This window comes from Platalea leucorodia (assembly GCF_965183815.1).
Source record: "Platalea leucorodia genome assembly, chromosome: 2".
Taxonomy (NCBI): Eukaryota; Metazoa; Chordata; class Aves; order Pelecaniformes; family Threskiornithidae; genus Platalea; species Platalea leucorodia.
In genome coordinates, this window is record NC_138824.1 from 28,353,786 (window position 1) to 28,372,815 (window position 19,030).

The window sequence follows — 19,030 nt, forward strand, 5'->3', positions numbered from 1 at the left end:
TGAGAGTGGAAGCCAGAAGAGGAAGGGTGAAGGCAACTGACTGTCTCTTGGAAAAAAACTATGCCTAGAGCAGGCAAAACTTAGCTTTTGCTGATGTGAGTTTGAAACAAGAAACATTCTTGTTGCTATTGCTGCTGGTACTTTCTGTGACCACCAATGGACAGAAAGTACTCGCCATCCATCTATTTTTGTCTCAGAGGGAGCTACTACACTTGTGACACACTCAGTGGAAAATAGTGAGCTGTTCTTTTGACACCTTACACATTCTCTTCCCCTACCTCCTTGTCTTGAAGCGGCTCTTGCTGGAGCTGCTTATGTCTGAAGAGCAAAGCAATGGATGTCTCTTAGGCAAGGGGTGGGGTGAGGTGGAGGTCCCTTCACCCTCACAGTGGAACACGACTGTGGGCAGTGAGCTCTTGCTGTGAGCATGAATTCACCTTACAAATAATGGAGTGATGATTTAAGGCATCCACGGCTAATAATTGAAGACACAGGCTTAAATGTGGTGTATTAAAGGGCAGTTTATCCCCAGAACTTGTGGGCAGCCATGTGATCATTTCTGGAATTTGACCTGCCTGTAAATCAGATGGGCATTTTTCCATTCTCATGAGTCAACAAAATTATGTTTGGGAGAAAACGATCCAGCAAAGACTTGCAAAATGAGACCTGAGGAGAGTTTCAGTTTGTTCTTTCATTTGCCTTTGATCAAAACTGTTTCCTGCACAAGCAGTTATTCCTCAGATATATTTTTTTTTGCCCTTTTTTTGAGTATCATCCTGCCTTTTGAGACACTGTGTGTCTTTCCTGCAGTCTGGAATGTCTTCGGCTGATGAGTCATCTTATGTGCTTATGCTAGGATGCGACTAATTACCCTCTAGAAAAGCCCTCTTTCTTGACCATAAAGGAAAATTGGGCTGAGTAGCTCAGACAGAGACATCAATTTTATTTCCACTTAAGTTAAAGCAGATGAATACCTTCAAGCACTACAGATTGGGACTGAGTTGTGCAGGCAGATTTCCAGCGCAGTTCCTTTGGTGCTATCTAAATCAGAAGGAGCTTTCTCTCACCTTTCCTGGACTGCAGAGATGCCTGGAGTTAAATAAAGGGAGAAGGGACCTGTCACTTGCATTTGTCCCCATTTAGAAGTGCTTTACAGCTATTCTTTTAGCCATGGTGTCTTATTTGATTTTGGGATTGCCTTTGCAGCATTTCTGAAAACTTCTTTGCACATGACTTTTAGTTGCTATCATGTGAAAAAATTGAAGCTGGGAAGAGAATGAATGAATAATCAAATATGAAATTATGGCTTAGTCTAGAATGTCTCTCCCCAGTCTGTTAATTTGTACATCGCCAGCATGTCCATCATTATTGGTTGCACGGTTTTGCAAGTTATTAATAAATAACCAGGATAGGTGATGTTCTTTGCTGCAATGTGCCATCAGCCCATATCTTACAAGGGTGAACTGACGGTGGCTGTTTGGTATTTCTGTTTTGCAGATGTTGTAGAGTTTTCCAATGGAAAGGCTGGTATTTTTAATGAGCTTTTGTTCGCTGTTGTCCAATACACAGCAAGCACCATCGTAAGTACATTTTATGATTAATTCTTCGCTCCTAACAAATTCCTTGAAAGAAAAAGTAGGAAATGCTAATGGTTTTGATGATAGATAATCAACGAAGCCTGTTTCTTGGACCACTGAAAATTTGTGTAACCTTAAATCGGTAAAAAGTTAAAGCTTAAAACTGCCCTTTTAAGGCACTTTTAAGAGGAGAGATCTCCGTTCAGTAACAAATAATTAAAAATGCCCTACTAAAGCATGATGTTCATGCTGTTATTGCTGCTTGATCCTCTTTAGTTTATGACATTTACCGGACTAGAAAATCTTGGGAAAGAGTAAATCTCCTTTCTGTAATTGATTTATACATTGCAGAAAGCAAAGGTTTCACATTTGGGAGAGCTTCAGGATTTTTCTGTACTTATCCTCTATTTTAGTGGAGATTTACATATGTTGATACTGGTTCTTCTGGTTGGACAAATTCCTGTTTGGGAAATAGATGTAACTCTTTGAGAAAACCTGTGGAGCATGTTAAAGGTCCTTCAAATTGACCTTTATCTGTAGGGCAGAGGTACAGGAGAAGAGACTCTTGTTTCATTCCCGCAAGGATCAAGTGCATTCACATACTTGCCATAGCCAGAGGAGAGCTTTGATGAGATATTTGGGCAGACAGGTCAAACCCTCCTCCTCTTCCATGTGAGGCCACTTTTGAGGTTATCTCCAGCCCCAAATACTTATTTCTCTTCTTATGAGGTTTTAGCCAGGTGCAGACTCCCGCCTGCAGTCTGGTGTTGACCTCCAGTGTCCACATCAGCATGAAAACTACAGCCCCACAGAAACATGATATTGGGGTACCTATGGTGCATCTTGAGGCACATTTCATCTTCAGTAAAGCACAGGCTTTGTCATCTGTGATAAAATCTTAGTGGACATGGGGATTGAGATAGATAGTTTCTTTCTGAGTTAATTGGATGTGGGAAATACAAGGTGCTGAATGTATTAGGTATATGAAACTGAACATTATGTCAGGAAAATATCATCATAACTCTTGGAGACAAGGTCTGGCTTGTGTCTGGCTAGCTGAGATTATGGGCAGTGTAGGCTAGTGACCATGTCTATCCAAGCTATTGCATAGGCAAACTTTTAAACAACTAACTATACCACTGTAAAAAAAAGACCCTAAATTTCTGTAGGCTATGGCAGAGGTCAAACATTATGCTCTCTTTTCCACATGTGAAACAGGCCTTGTGTCACCTTTTGCTAGAGCCAATAGACTGTGAGTGATGTGGTGACACTTTTAGAGTAAAACCCCTTCAATACCATTGAGAAAATACAATTAACTTAGCTGAAAATGAAAAATTTCTTCTCAACCTTCAAGCATTTGAATGTATATAGATGCCAAACGTGCCGGACTAATGAATTAGAGAAGACAATTAGACATATGAAAACAATTAAGATCAGGATCAAGCATTGCATGAGGGTAGATGTAACTGAAAGACGAGTTTCATCACTGATCGTAAACTAGAAACACTGGAAAGCATTTTCACAGATATATAGGTAAAAATGGCAAAACTTTTTAATGTTTATTGAAGGCTGTTCTGTTTTTCTTTCCCAAGATCCCTATGTTTGTGTGAAGACTCGGGCCACTTGTGTTGCATTTCACTAATTATATGGAAGGAGAGAGATGATTTTTATTCTGTTTTCACAGTGCACCATGATTATTATCAGAAAAAAAGGAAATAAATTTGAGTTTCATTTAAAAAAAAAAATCAGCTTTATTTCCTTATTTCTATACCCCACATTTCATTTTATAAATTTAAGAAAGAAGAAACATTAAAAAACAAAAGTAAAAAAAGAGAAAGTTAAGCCAACCCATTCTGATAATGGTAAAATCGTTTACCTTTCATTTTAGAAGTCTTCTGCAGAATGATCATTTTCCAAAAACATTTTTCTTGAGCTCAGAACTGTTCTTTGTGTATGTGCCATTATATCATTAAGACATAGCTCTTCACGTATTTCTCTGATTTTTGTGTGTAAAAGATACTTGAAAAAAAGAGGGCAAGAATGATGATCTAAATTTTAAAAGTCATTATATTAATTACCAAGAAGCACCAAAGCAGAGTTAAGCATAAAGAAAAGTAACAAAGAGAAAAAAATAAATCCCATCCAGTTTAGTCTCCAACTCAGCCCTTCCCAGGGCTGTGGTATCACTTTCCATGGTCTCTCATTACCAGCATTTCACAAACAGTGACATCTGAATGAAGATCAGCTACTTGAAACCCCGTACATGTGGTTATATAGCAAATTGATACCTCCTGACATATTAAAGAATAAGCTGGGATAATGTAGGTGCTAGTACATGAAGATACGTGACTTCGTAGTATCAAATATGTATTTATGAGTATCTATTTATTGTCTCTTAATGCACAGCCTGGTTTTGTTTCCAGAAAGTTGAGTTTATAGAACTTTCTCTGAGTTAAACTATTCTATACATGGCATTGGCAGTCCCTGGGACATATTGCTGGTTTTTATCTCTCCTATCTATAGGGACCGGTCTTTTGTAGGACCTAAATGTGATTGTTCAGAATTTGGGGATCAGTAGGAGAGAACTGTCTTCTTTTAACCTCTGTTCTGACTAATAAGGGGGATGGGCTAGGTGATCTCCACAAGTCCCAAACTCAACTGTTCTGTGAGAGTCTGCTTTTCTTGATAATTTGTATTGGTTAGACATTCTTGCATTATGTAAAAATCAGCCTACATGCTGGACAATGTTTCTATGTTGTTTTAGATTTCTTATTACTGCCCCAAATGTGGTACATTTGGGCATACATGAGACAATAACAGTTCAAGTCCATGGAGCACAGCGCCCTGTGCAAGTTACTGCATACTTCAAAGATGAGACAAAAAATCAGCTCATATCAGAGAGGATCGTCTTTGACCTTAACCAAAATAACAACTACCAAGAGATGAAAAAAGTAATGGTGAGTCTACCATCATAGTGATGTAAATGTTTTACTCTGGTGACAAAAAACACATCATCTGTACTAGGAATATGTTGGAACAGAGACAACACTGATCCCTAGAGAGAGACGACAAAACACTGATTCCAGTGACAGCAGCACCCTATTCACCCAACCAGCTAATAAAACAATGCCTAATATAATTTCGGTGGTGATTGTGAGTACGCTTTTGTGCCCAACAAGCAAGCTCAAGATTTTGTCACATGGTGATGAAAGATCTTTTCATCGCTGTAGATCAGTGATGAAATTAAATTTAAAAACATTTAATTGTTTTATCACTGTTTGTTGTTCTGCCTCACTTACTTAAACTAAGACTGCGTTCATGCCTTTGGCATACTGGCCATTTTTATACAACAGGAGAAACCTTTAAAAATGTGCAGTCTCTCCGACCAAAGCCAGTGATGTTTCTGCAAACCTGTAAGATGATTAATTCTTCTTTACAACCTGCCTTGCATCATTTGCTTCTGACATGATTCTTTGAAGTCTGGCAGCATTTAGTTCAGGAGTGCTAGTTTGGGCTATTTGGTTGGAAAACAGCACACAGCAAGACTCAGTTTAGCTCTGATTGATTACTCCCAAAGCTAAAAGCTGAGCTTTCAGATCAGGTTCCTCTTGAGCATGATGTTTAGAAACATCATATTAACCTGCATGAGGTAAAGCTCTAATCACACAGCCAAGATTTTAGCAAGTGAAAGATTACAGGATGCTGCTACAGCTACCAAATGGCATGTTAACTGGAATTTAACATGCATGTAGACTGAAGAAAAGTCACTGGGCTCGAGTTATTGCCATTGGACAGAAGAATGTGTATTTCTATGGTGGAAAATAGGGGATTAGACAGTATTTCTACCTAAAAAGAAATATTTACCCACTAAGAAAGATATAATTGAGTATCTTCTGTTGAATGGTGCTAATAAAATTATTTAAACACTTCAGTTGTTTTTGGTCCTCAGCTGTGTGGCTCCAAAGTCACCAGGTTCATGTCTGACTCCGTGGGGTTTTTCCTTTTGTCCTCTTCAGGTCAAGCCAGGGACTCTGCAACAGGACCTGTTCAAGAAGAGTAATCAGCCGCATGTTCTGCTAGTCACCGAAAGCAGGGATCTTTATAAGGAGACCGTTCAAAGCACTCACATCCTTCTGTCTTCCAAGAAAGGCTACATTTTTATTCAGACAGATAAGCCTATATACACACCAAGTTCCAAAGGTTACAATACAAATGCTGCATTTCAGATGTTGAATATAGATGTTACAAGGGCATGATTAGAAAAAGTAATAATGACTTGATCCTTCCTAATGTAAATCCTTCTCGTTTAACCCCAGCTATCTCAGTACTTACCAGCCAGTCCAGATTTTAAACTCGCCTTCTGCAGCCAGGGCTTCTGCATGGTCTGCCCTGTACATTGCAGCAACCCATGTAAAAATGCTACCAGAGTCAAAAAGTCATTCTCTCTTCTTACAGGAGCCAGGCAAAATCTGCTCCTTTTTGTTCAAAAAGCTTAATAATGACTTTCCTTTATAAAACAAAATTGTAAGAAACCTGCGAAAAACCTTCTATTGCTTCTGCTTGCGACACTAGCAATAAGTATCCTTTGCACTTTAAGACCACAACCGTTTTGTTAATTAACAATTTAATTAAGTAACAAGAGAGGGACATCAAAAAACTTCCTGAGTTGGTTACAGGCCTTGACTGCAGAAGGAATACAAAAGTGAGTGAAGCTCCCTGAGTATTTTTCAGAATTTGCTTCAAAAAGGTATCTGTCTGGTCATGTAACATGCAAAGCCGATGGAAAAATGCAATTATTTTTTAAAATTTCTCGTTCTTCTTTTCGTTAAAAGACAATGTTTTATCCTAAATTCAGTAACTCAGTTCAGAGCTTGTAATAATTACTATCTAGAAAGGCCAGAAATAAATATGTGAACACATTTATTCTTCTGTTAAACAGTAAGATACAGGATCTTCATTCTGGACAATGCTATGAGGCCAACAGATGACACAGTTACAGTTGCTGTGCTAGTAAGTATACAAAAAACACTGTTAATGAGTGGTTCTTCAGCACAGGAACTATGAAAACTTCCACAAAAGATCCAAAAGTAAAACTATAGCTATGATTCCTCTCCAGAAATCAGTATTTACACATTGTGAGATATGTCTAGTAATTTTTGGCCAATATCAGGAGCATAGAGGGAGACATTAACATGTGAATATTAAAGTAGGAAAGTAAGCAGAGCGTTTCCTCTTCCTTAGGACTAGCATATGAACTAGAGATTTTGGATGTAAATGTTTGACACCTGGTGCATAACTTTGTGTTTGTTTTCTCTCTCTCAACAGAATTCAAAAGGCATGGTGGTTAAAAAGTCAGACCGGAAGATAAAAACAGCTTTCAGTGACAACTTTGAAATACCTGATGTTGCCGAGTATGTTACTGCTGTGCCTTGTGCATTAAAACAGTTCACATGTCAAAATGGTTCTTGCAACAGAACTAGCTTCAAGCTAAAAACAAGAGTCTTGTCCTTCCCTTCCCTTATGCTTTGCTCTCCTGTTTTCCTCTCTTCTCTTTTTTTCTTATTGTGTATTGTCTGCTTTACATTTCTTTAGAACAGGAGGTGCACTAAAGCAGACAGTTTTGCTCTGATGACACCTGGGAAGCATCACGGCGTGACAGCAGGGAACCGAGCATGGTTGCCCTGGAGTCTCCTGCTGTGCAGGGGTCTACACCTGAGCTGGTCACCCCACACTCCCTTCTCTGACACTGGAAAGTCACATATTTAGGCTGTGATTTATCTGACCTGTTTTAGATGCCGATGTCAGGATGTCCCAGCACTGTCTGTTTCTCTCCATTGGCTGTAGAGGAGCCCCAGGGGACCCATGCAGATGAAAGACCTCACAGTATAATGTATAAAGTGAGGAGGACTAACCCCACCTCCTACTAGCAAGATCAAACCATCCGGATTCATCCCCCTTACCTGCTGAAGTACTTAAGATTTTTAACTGCTGAATTGCTTGAATTAGCTTTCAAAATTGTCTTTATCTCACCATGGAGCAGAGATTGAGCCTATGGTTAATATCTTTTTACCTTTAAGCACCTCATCTTGGAGAAAGGAGTCCAAAATTTAATGTTAATATGTTGCAATTAGCAACATTTATCTTGGTAAGGAACAATTTATCAAACTGCTTAAGTATCTGCTCAACCATATGACTACATTCAAGAGAGCACTTCTGTGAGGGCTCAGTTTGCAAAGTGTAATTAATTACCTCTGATTTCAAACAGTCAAGCTTTTACTTAATATTCAGTGTGTTCTTGCATGCTAGATTGATTTGACATCGCAGTGAAGGTAAGCTACAGGAAATATGATGAGTTCTCTATTTCTGAGGGCTTTTCAAAGGCAGTGCACATTACATGTGGTTTGTAAATATGTTATTTTGCAGTTCCTTATAAAGTCTTTTTGAGTGTTTCCTAGGACATTTGGAAATACGCTGCTGTCTCCTCCCAGCAAAGAGAAATCCATTAATAAATTAGTTTGAGATGAGATCAAAGCAAGGAAAATATTAGCCTTTAGTGTCAGTTTAAATATATTAGCATCATAAAATATCTGAGGAATCCTAATTAACTGTTTTCTGCTGAATCTGAACTTTAGGCCTGGTACTTGGAAAATCAAAGCCTGGTTTCATCAATACGCAATGTCTAACGTTTCTGCTGAATTTGAAGTTAAAAATTATGGTAAGAGAATATTTAATTTGCAATATAAATATATGAAGTCATCACTATGTGTTAAAAGATATACTGCAGTGATTAGTTAGGTACAAAGGACAAGGTTCACAGTGTTTCAGTGCCTTATTGCTCTCTCTGATGCACAGAACTCTAGTTTTGTGTGCCTTCCACTTATATTTGAAAAAAAAACTTTATTTTTATACAGACTTAGTAAGCTTAACATTTTTCACAAAACATCCTTTTTTACATCCTCTTCTACCACAGAAAAAAATGGAAATGAACTCCATTTTAAAAGCATTGCAATTCTGGCTCAAGTTTTCAGTGAAGACTAGAATGAAAGAAAAAGCTACCTATTTTCTCTCAGGAGAATTCAGTTTGGAAATTAATTACAGTTATTCCTATACTCAGAGAAGCTTTTCTAAACAAGAGTAAGGGCACTGTGGAAAAAGGTAAAAAGGTAGAAATTTAAAAATCTGGGGTGAGAAATGGCTTGATTTATTCACACTGAAATTATGCTTTCTTGTAAAATTTAGTGTGGGTGTTTTTTAGGGTTTTTAGGGGGGGGATTTTTTTTCCTAAAAGGCAAAAGAAAACCTCAGGATTATATGAAAATCTCAGTTTAACAAAACTGGTTTTGCCTTAGCTAGTGGATGTAACAGAATAGTGGAGACTACGGCATCCTCTGCAAACACCTACATCCAGGAGCAAATTACTCTGGCTATATCTACAGTAGCAAATACTTTGGCTTTATAGGAGCAAATTGCAGAGTGACACAGCTGATGCCGAGGACCTCATGTCCACACTCAACCCATTTCAGGGTGGGTTTACTTCAGACTGCCTCTACTCCAGGGCACTTAATGCCCATTAGCAGTTAGAGCTTATCTTCTGGCTTATTTTCATTACAAATAAATCAATTTTGTATGCCTGAAGATTGCTCCACTATGTGAAGCAAAGCAGAATAAGGGGAGATGATCAAGAGATTTGCTTCAGAAGTGCACTGCTGATTCAAACTAAATCATCCTCTCAGTGCAGCTGCACCCTTTCAGTGGGTGTTGCCACATGCCAGGACTTTAAGGCATGTTTGAAACTCACGTCATGACCTTTTGTCTTCTTTTTTTTTATGCAGAACTTCCATCTTTTGAAGTCAAACTCATCCCACTTCAGCCATACTACCACATCTGGAATGAAAACTTTGTGTTTGACATCGAGGCAAAGTAGGTGTGCTCACAGCGAGACTGTTTTAAGAGGCAGATAAGTAGATAATGAACTTTGCAGCTTCTTCCTTTTTCTTGTCATTAACAGCTAACCAGCTTCTGGCTTTACTTGAATCTGACTTTAATCTTATACACTCTCTGTTTCCAGTATTAACTTAAGACACAGTGTAAAATGCTACCTGGGTCCAACTGGTGATGATCAAAATGGAATAACATTTTCTGAATATTTTAGTTTGCTAGTAAAAAGGTGACTATTTAGAGTTCTCCTCTTTGTTGCTAGGTAAGGTTCCAGGCAAACCGATAACCTGCTTTTCTTTATACTTTTTGGTTTAAATGCTCAGAAACATTCTAAAGCCTCAGCTATTACTATTTAATGTAATTCAAGTAGAGATGGATTCAAGTTCGTGTATGAAATTTTCTCAAAGCCCAGTGAAGTGTGGAAGTAATAAGCTAGTGCTTATTTGAGATTAATGATTTTATGCAGAAATGCTTCCAGGTGAATAAATATAGTTAATCAGAGGAGTTTCCATTACTATCACTACAGACACGTATGCAGTAGTATGACATTGATCTGGATGAGACATGGGTACAAAGCTTTCAGACTGGCCAAACCATGAGGCAGGGAGAATGAATTACACCTGATCCCATATCAAATTAGAATGGCATCAAACATAGAGTAATTGAGAAAGTCAAACAATGAAAATTCAACCCATCGAAATATTTTGAATACTTTGGAAGAATCAGACTTAACCTAGATTGAATAAGTATTTTGTGTTGTGTGGCTCTGACATTTTTGATCCCACACTGACAGATCTAAATGTGCTGTATGATCTAACGGTGGCTCATCAACATATATCAAGCCTTCTTGGCTGTTGAATTTTCAAGTGTCTTAGGAGTGGAAATGCTAAACGACTGCCTGTTAGGAGGATGTTCTTCAACTGAAATCCAAAATAACTAGAAATATCTTGGCCACCTTGCACATTGGGAAGATGGAGAGAGAAATCAAATAGTTCTCTGGAGACTCAGCGATGTATTTCCTTTTCACTGAAGTCACCACTCATGTAACTAGAGTTGATGACTTTGGTAGAGTATATTTATATGAGATTTGTAAGTTCAGGATCTACATACCAGTCATTTAAGTGAAGTGGTTCGGTGTGGCATTAGTTCAGATGTTTGATTTACAGTTAGATTTTAAATCTGTTTTAAAGATGACTTGGTGCAAAAAAAAAAAAACACGGTATGAAAATAGTATCATATTGATGAAAGAGTATATGAAATTCCTTCATGAAAAACAAGATACTAAAAATTGGCAAGAACAAAATTAATACTGCACTTGAACAGAAGCTTATGTTATCTGAAATCAAAGAACCTCTGCGTGATAAGTTAGACATCTGAATTAGTGTCCCTATGGTGACTAAATTAGAACTTGATACCTCTTTTTTTTTTTTTTCTTTCTCCTTTTCTGAAGAAGAATACATTTTCTGAAATGAGAACAGCCAGCTGGAGGCAGCTGGCCTTCTCTCATAGTTGGGAGAAATCTTTTCAGTTTCAAAGGAATGAGGAGACAGACCACGTTTTTGCTCCAGTATTATTTTCTTTGTTTCTGTGGATTCCGAAGTTTTTATATCTTTAAAGATCAGAAAATAATATTAGCAAATATTATCAAATTGAGTAGGTTTTTAGGATATTGCCAGACATACTGGATAGTTGATAAGGAAGAAATATACCTCTGGAAATAAGGTACTCTGCATTATCTAAATAACACTGAAATAGTTATTCTGTTTATTCCTCCCTATCTAGACAAAAGCTCAGATTTATTTCAGAGCAATTTTGATGCGTCAGCAGAGAGTTGAACACACAGTATCAGCAAGTAATGTCAGACCTTCACTAAGAACAGCTCCTTAAAAAACAAGTCAGCACTCCATGGCTTTTGAGGTTGATTCAACATATTCCTTAAGATTCTTTAACACAAAACCACAAATAGGATCACACAGAGTATTGTAGCTAGTATTGTTAAATATATTTAGTGTTAAACAGTGGGTAAATTTTCTGTACAGTAATGATACCCAAAATGTGAAAGTGAACTGGGTATATTTCATTGAATAATCAGTTTTTATTTTTTAAGCCTGTAAAGGTTACTCATCCCTGGCCAGGTTATACCCTGTTGGTCTTCTGCCTGCTGTCCTTGAGCTCTTCACCTTGACTGTACTGATCCTTCCTTTCCCCAGCACACCTTGAGAGAGCAGACAGAACCCTGTATCCACCTTGTTTTGCTTGGCTGAACAAACTCAACTCTTCTAATATCCTCTTCCTCACCTTCACTTCTTTATCTGGTTCTATTGAATAATTATTAGCTTTAATCATGATTACTTGATATTGTGATATGAAGTGATATCGGATAACTGGCTTTAATATTTTAATCCTTTCTAAAATTTTCTCCTTATGTTATTGCAGCACTCGATTTTGAGTTATGGACTGTGCAACTCCTTCATATATACTTCACTACTCATTAACATCATAATTATTTAAGACGAAAAATGGGGTTGAATTACTGGATACTGTTCTTTTGTCTATTGGAAAAGGTCCTAGCGGTGCTACACAGACCTGCCTGACTTTCATCAAAATCAACATATGGAATTTCTGATAATTGAACTTATTTCTCTGAACTGGCCATGCATGTAATGAACAGTTATTTGCTATATTGGCTGTTGTTTCCCGCAGTTATTAGTTCTGACATTTTAAGCAGTTTTCATAAGAACTGCCTCTCAGTTAGTTTAACTGGTATAGATCAGTGCTGCTGATCAGGTCAATTTGAAAGAGGCTTTGTTTAAACAAAAATAAGCTGTTACAGAACTGAGGTGAAGCAGGATTTCCACACCACCACGACCACGACAGGTCTCATGTAACACATTGCATGCTGTGCAGCGGGAGGATGCCATCTGCCAGGGTTTCCTTGAGTAAGGAGCCTGCCAGGTGCAACCTATATGGAGAGTTCAGGGCTATTCTGTCCAGATACCTATCTGGCAAATATTTCACTTACAAAAGGTCCCTGTGCTACACTGCCTAAAACCACAGGAAAGGCATGGGGTCCAGGGTGTCTACTCTGCCTAATGCAGGCATTAAAATTTCAGCAAGTAGGATCTGTCTCCGGAGGTCTTCAGAGGTACCAAATACTTTATATCAGTCCCTAAGATGATTCTCTGGCCCCCTATTTTAAATGTTCTGCTCATGATGTGTCTCATACAAACAAATTAACTGTTCATTCAAGCTAAGTAGACTGGATATCTCCCTTGCTCCCTTTGAAGGGGACAACGTCTCCACACGTGATTCTGCCAATGTGATTTACTCCATATATTTGTCTGCACTTGAAATCACCACTTTGTACATGAACCAGTAAAAGTCTTCATGTTTGTGTTATCAGTGAGTGTGACTATTTTCCTGGTTTCAAGCTATTAGTTACAGATGGGGTGCCTACAGATATCACTATTTTATTTCAGCATAAAATTATTAGTTTGATTTATGCTTGCCTTTTATTAATGTAATGATTCACCTCCTCACTTTTCTTCCTTCCAAAGACACTCTTATGGGAAAGGGATTCAAGGTGCTGCATATGTGCGATTTGGCATAATTGATGAAAATGAGAAAAAAGTCTTTGTTCCAGGCCTGGAACAACAGCTACCAGTAAGTACTGGAGTTCAGTGGAACTATTCTGATTTATCCCAGGAGAGCTGAATATTGTCAGAAATCACTGAAATATAGATCCCTGTAATACCATAGTCATACTATAAGCAACAAATTTTTAATTTTAATGGCAACAAATCAGCAAGGGTTGTCACTTTTTTTTTTTTTTTTTACTTTTGTTTTAGATTAAAAATGGAAAAGGAAAAGTTACTTTAAATACACCACTTCTGGAAGAGAAATTAAAAAAGAGTATTTCCACTCTGGAAGGGTTTCATTTATATGTTGCTGTTACCACTGTGGAGACTGCAAGTGAGTACGCTATGCCTTGGCTGATACAGGCTGTAATATTTACATTGATCTTTCTCTAGTGGGATCCTTCATGTGGGAAACCTTGTCCCACTGGGCCAAGCTTCACTGCAGAGCTTGCTCATGCTATAGTGCATGACAGTCTCATCTGACCCCCTTTTGTACACAAACTTATCTCAAGTCAGATTCACTTATCTGAGCACAAATGTCCAGTACCACTTTAAATGCCCTATGTAGTTCTGTGTGGTCTTCCATTGCTGCTCCGGCAGTGCTCAGGTCTCCTGTAAGTACTCTCCTATAGGGTCTGTCCGTGTTAAACAGCCCTGTGAGGATATCTAAGGTAACCTAGTCCATATGAAGTGGCACCAGACACCTGTATGAACACAAATACGTTACTCCCCTTGAGATCTTGTTTGAGCACTTGCCTCAGCCATGTCTACTCCTTCCATACATACAAAGTTATTAGTTGAGCTTGGTATCTTACCTTGCTTTGTACCTCAGCCAGCTAAGCTGTCAGTCTAAAGGTGAGGCGTATGTACTATAGCCACAGTGAGATGCAGAGGAAGATCTAGCCCTTGTAAGTCCTGCTTGTCATCTTATACCTCCCCACAGTTTTATCAGGCTCTGATATTTGGCATATGCACAAGTACAATATAGTCCAAATAGCTTGGTCTTGCTGTTCATCTGGGACATAAGCCTGGAGCATGCCTATCTAGAATTTTTTCAGCAGCTGTTTGCCTTTATTTTCATAGAGGACAGATAAGTATTTCCACATATCCTTACAAGGGATTTGTGTAGCTATTTGTTCACAGCAGTGTTAAGCACATTGAGTAGGCCCCCCAGATATTTTAGAGCTACCCACAAGTGAGAACTGGATGCAGTGGTCAATGGATTGTTTGGGTTGTAGCAAATATTATTGTTAGTGTCAGTGTTAGTCACACAAGGCTAAGGTGAGAGGTGCAACTTCAGTGCTGACCTTTCCAACATGGGCAAGGTTTTCCCTGTTGTTTATAGGGAGATTGATCTCTTTTATTTTGGATATCTGAAAGTAAAGTACCTAGTCAGAGCTTGATGCTCAGGCACTTTGTATAGTCAGTACAGAGAACAGACGGGATGAACTGCACTCTAGAGGTGTCTGTTCCCACTGGCTATAGAAGGAGTCTAGTTACTTAGTTTAGAATTACTAGAATCCTAAAAATTCTTAAAAATCCTAAATATTAATTAGGATTCCTTAGAATCCTAAAATGAAGTCGAATGCATTGCAGCTTGCAGTTCTTTAGTATAATCTAGCATAGGTACTTACATGCACTATTGCTACAACATTTATTGCAAGAGTAAAAGGAGCTGAAAGACCTTCTGCTGCTACACCAGCATGATGGACATAAGATTTCATGGTGTGACATGGTCTCTACCACGCTGTGCATGCTTCCTCTTTCCCCCACAGGCAGGCTGCCTCCACACCTGTGTACTTGCTGGGTTTGGTATTATTTGTATGCATGACAGAGCAAGGCTGGTGGTCTTTACTGACACCTCTCAACCTTGGAGTGCCAAAGTGAAAAATAAGGACGTTGAAAGTATGTTTCTAAATGCACTTAGTTTAAAGCAAGCCATGTAACTGTTTCCTTTAGAAGTAGTTATGGGTAGTGGTTTAACTAGAAGATAGCTAGAAGAATGAGTAGTTTAACTAGAAGAATCTTAGATGGGAAGCAGATGCTCAAGATATCTTGTAGGTCCAAAGTTGCAGAAGATGATATTAGGCAATATTAACTTTCACCAGTAGTCAAAAAAAAAACCCCTCTGTCAGAAAACTAGAGATCTAAGGTCCAAACCCACCTATTGATTCTGATTGACTTTTATGTTGGACTTTGATGTAACCTTCCCCCAGGAACGAAGCCCCAACAGCTCAGAAAGGGAAGTGCATGGCCGCAGTGGCTCCTGTGGTACCAGTGTGCTCTGTGCTTGCAGGCACTTTGTTCCGATCGATGTGTTAGAGGGGAATTTTTATGTTGTGAGTAAAAAAACACTTTGCAGGTCTCCGTGTCTGAGCTGTCAGGAGCACACACCTGCCAGTGCCAGCTCGCTGGAGCACCGCACACATCGCACTGCACTTGCACTGGCCTGTCTCTGATTGCGTTCCCCATCTGCCTGCACCCATCTCTTCCTTTTCTCAGGACTGAAGCTCTTTGGGGAGGGATTATATTTCAGTTTTCTTTATATACACTGTTAAAAACGCATTTAATCTAGAAAACAGAAATGACAGATGCTATGGTAATATGCAAATACATAGTTATTGCTCCCATAGCAACACATACTGTTTGATATTAACAGGTGGTGAGATAAGGGAAGAGGAACTCAACAATGTGAAGTTCGTGAAATCTCCTTATGTTGTTGATCTGTCTAACACCAAGAAGTATTTTGTGCCTGGAGCCCCCTTCTCTGTTGTGGTATGTAGTATTTAGCCGAACGTGTCCATTTGCCTCCATAGCAAGGGATTTACATCTGCCCTATTAGTTAGAAATTTACCTTCTAATAGTTAAAGACAAGTATCTCTGGGATCAGCTGAGATCTAATAGATGCTAAGTGAAAATCTGGGGCAGCTGTTAATCTGTGTTCAGAGATTTTTACCTTAGCTGGAGTCCACACTGAGTCAATTGCTACCCCCTTCTCTCAAAGACCAAGTTTTCAAACACTAATGTGTACAGTTTTGATTTTCTTCTCAGTTTATAAAAATAATTGCTTCTTGTTTGTGGGCATTTTTTAAATCCAGGCATTTCCTTGAAGTAACAGAAAAACATTTTTTTCCAATAGGCATCTGTCACTTTGATTGATGGCTCTCCTGCTGCCTCTCTGCCTGTCACTGCTACTGTTACCTTGCCTGGAAAATCCCCAATGAAGAAGACTGCACTTTCTAATAAAGACGGTCTAATCCCCTTTACATTCGATATCCCTGGAGATGCTCAGATGCTTCAAATAATGGTAAAGAAAACTCAAACATCCATGTTTAAAAATATACTGCTAAGAACAGCTCACAAGACAATTACAAATTACTATGAAGATTATCAGTTTTCATTAAATTAGCACAGAGGGTGGAACGTGATTTCTTATACCATCTGCACAGCTTTGTTCAGATTGTGTGATATGTTAGAGAGACAGGGGCCTGAGGGATGTCTCACTGAAGTGAAGGACGCTCTCATACATTGAAGCTTTGGGAGGACATACGTTGGTGGTAGTGGTGCTTTTTTGTGGTTCAGATGTGCATTTTCCTGGCATGAAGCATGGGACTGTAAAGAATATCACCATGAGAGGTGACAGAAAATGATGAGAACATCGTAAAGGAAAAGGTCCTGAGCAATACAGACAGTAGAGTACATCCAGACACTCAGAGGGTTCAATTCTGTGCACAATACAAAAAGGGAAAAAAGCTGTCAAAGTACAAAATCACTTTGTGATTTTGAGCCATTGATTCTGATTCAGAAAGAACCAAGCCTGAAAAATATCAAGTGCAAATATAGCAAGAGACAAAAGAGGGTGAGAGAATAAAGTAATGAAAATCCTATTTTTTGATCCCAGGCTCTGCTAATGAGGTCTCAGCAGTGACTCATCTCATTTCCCAGCATTTTCTGAATAACTTGGCAAGATATCAATTTAGCGTGGCACTCTATATTGTCTCCTGAGGGACACTTTACTCACTCTGTCCTTTTCTTCCTGACAGGTAAAGGCTGAAGAAGGAAAAGAAAAATTAGAATCACCTGAAACCAGTATCACAGCTGAAAGATACCAGTCTGCTTCCTCAAACTACCTTAGCATCAGCATCCCACATACTGTCATGGTACCTGGAGATACCTTAAGCATCACCCTGAATGCTATCCATCAGTCTGGCAGTGGAAAGATTGACTATTTCTATTACATGGTAAACAGAATAGTAGCATATCAGTAATTTCTTTTAGAAATTATGCAACCCAGAACATCTGTCTAGTTACTAATACATGGGAAACTGGAGCAGGTCAGCAAGGGCAACTGAGATGATCAGTGTCCTAGCACACCTGACCTACCAAGAGAGGCTGAGTGAACTGGGCTTGTTCAGTTTGGTCAAGAGGCTAAGAGTGACTTAATAGCAACCTAAAATTACTTGAAGAGGAATTACAGACATAACGGAGACAAACTGTCCTAGGTGGTGCCATGCAATATAACAAGGTACAAAGGCTACAAATTATGGCCTGGGAGGTTGATTTTGGAATAATCTTTTCACTAGTGATGAATGCAATACTGGAAGAGGTTCCCCAGAGAGTTTAGGGAATTGCCATTCTCAGAAATATTCAACACTCACCTAGAGAAAACCACATCTGACCTAATCTTACACTGGTGATGGCTCATCTTTGAGCAGGCAGTTGGACTAGAGATCTCCATAGGTCCCTTCCAGAAACTAAAATTCCATTATTCTGTTATTTTTATATATTTGTGTATATTTTGGGGCATGTAATATATAAATCTTTGTAAATTTTTCTTTTGAAGAAGGACACAAGAGTACAAATTTTAGTCTGTAGTTTCTAATACCGTCTAGAGCAAATAGGTCCATATGGGGTAATGTTTGTGTGCATAATTATGTGGATATTTTTGAAAAATACTAAACTGACGGCCTTGAAAGCTGAAATCCTAGACAGGTAACTTCTACGCTATATCTATGACAATTTGATTTCTCTTAATCCAGATCTTCTTCTTTCCCACTCCTTCCAATCTGTATTCTTTCCTTGTAAGAAGCCAATATTATTTTTATTGGTCTGATTCCTATATATACCTCAGATCATACATATCCATAAGATTCTGTCCCTGCAACTAGAAAACGTAGTTGTATTCTAGGGCACCGTGAATATCTCAGAAAATGCCTTTTGTAGTTAACTGTTGCTTATTTCATGAATAACACATGCTTCTTATATTACCATGCTCTATATTACCTGCACCTGATGTTAACTAACAGGTAGGTCACTGTTATTTCCACCAAATAATGTCATGAAGGATCACTGAAGGCATTGGCTGTTATGGCCCTAAATAACATCCTGAAATTGGGCTTTAAAAGCAGTTCTATAGATGGAAAAGCCAGGAAACAATCCTGCTCAGTCTGGGACCAGGAATGCAAAGTATTTATTTTGCAGAAGGAGACAAATGTGTTCATGGATATGTGTTCATGGATACATTCCAGGAGCGAATCTGTTGAATGTCAAATGTGTTTAAATCCCCTTCTCCCTCTCTTCATCGTAATTTCCCTTGGCAGCTTAAATTTCCCAGGATGATAAGCACTATGGGCACCAGTTCCCATTTATTTTTAATGAGACTCTGATATATTAGAATAATTGTATCTTTAGGAGTTAAATTCAGGTTTTGGGTTTTATTTTAATTGGATGACTTAGCATAGGGTTGGAATTGCCACTGCCAGGCTCCAGGAAGGCACAGTGCTGGGCAGGCAGGGTGAGTAGGAGGGGTGGTAGGAGATACTGCTGGAGCTCAGGGGTAAGGCTCTCTCCCAAACTTTGGTCACCTAAATGAAGACA

The 19,030-nt window shown here is 38.7% G+C and overlaps 1 protein-coding gene across 1 annotated transcript in view; it reads left to right on the plus strand.

Moving 5' to 3' along the window:
* Positions 1-1,506: 1,506 nt before the first annotated feature.
* LOC309604475 (complement C4-B-like) overlaps positions 1,507-19,030 on the plus strand; it is a gene marked incomplete at its 3' end in the record, with an annotated part of 47,726 nt that continues 30,202 nt past the window's right edge. The window contains exons 1-12 of the mRNA XM_082337853.1: positions 1,507-1,580; positions 4,342-4,534; positions 5,594-5,777; positions 6,517-6,587; positions 6,903-6,988; positions 8,210-8,292; positions 9,410-9,497; positions 13,073-13,178; positions 13,364-13,487; positions 15,813-15,928; positions 16,293-16,460; positions 17,197-17,394. Coding sequence (XP_082193979.1) covers positions 1,516-1,580; positions 4,342-4,534; positions 5,594-5,777; positions 6,517-6,587; positions 6,903-6,988; positions 8,210-8,292; positions 9,410-9,497; positions 13,073-13,178; positions 13,364-13,487; positions 15,813-15,928; positions 16,293-16,460; positions 17,197-17,394 — 1,482 coding nt within the window. The 5' untranslated portion in view covers positions 1,507-1,515. The remainder of the gene's footprint in view (positions 1,581-4,341; positions 4,535-5,593; positions 5,778-6,516; positions 6,588-6,902; positions 6,989-8,209; positions 8,293-9,409; positions 9,498-13,072; positions 13,179-13,363; positions 13,488-15,812; positions 15,929-16,292; positions 16,461-17,196; positions 17,395-19,030) is intronic.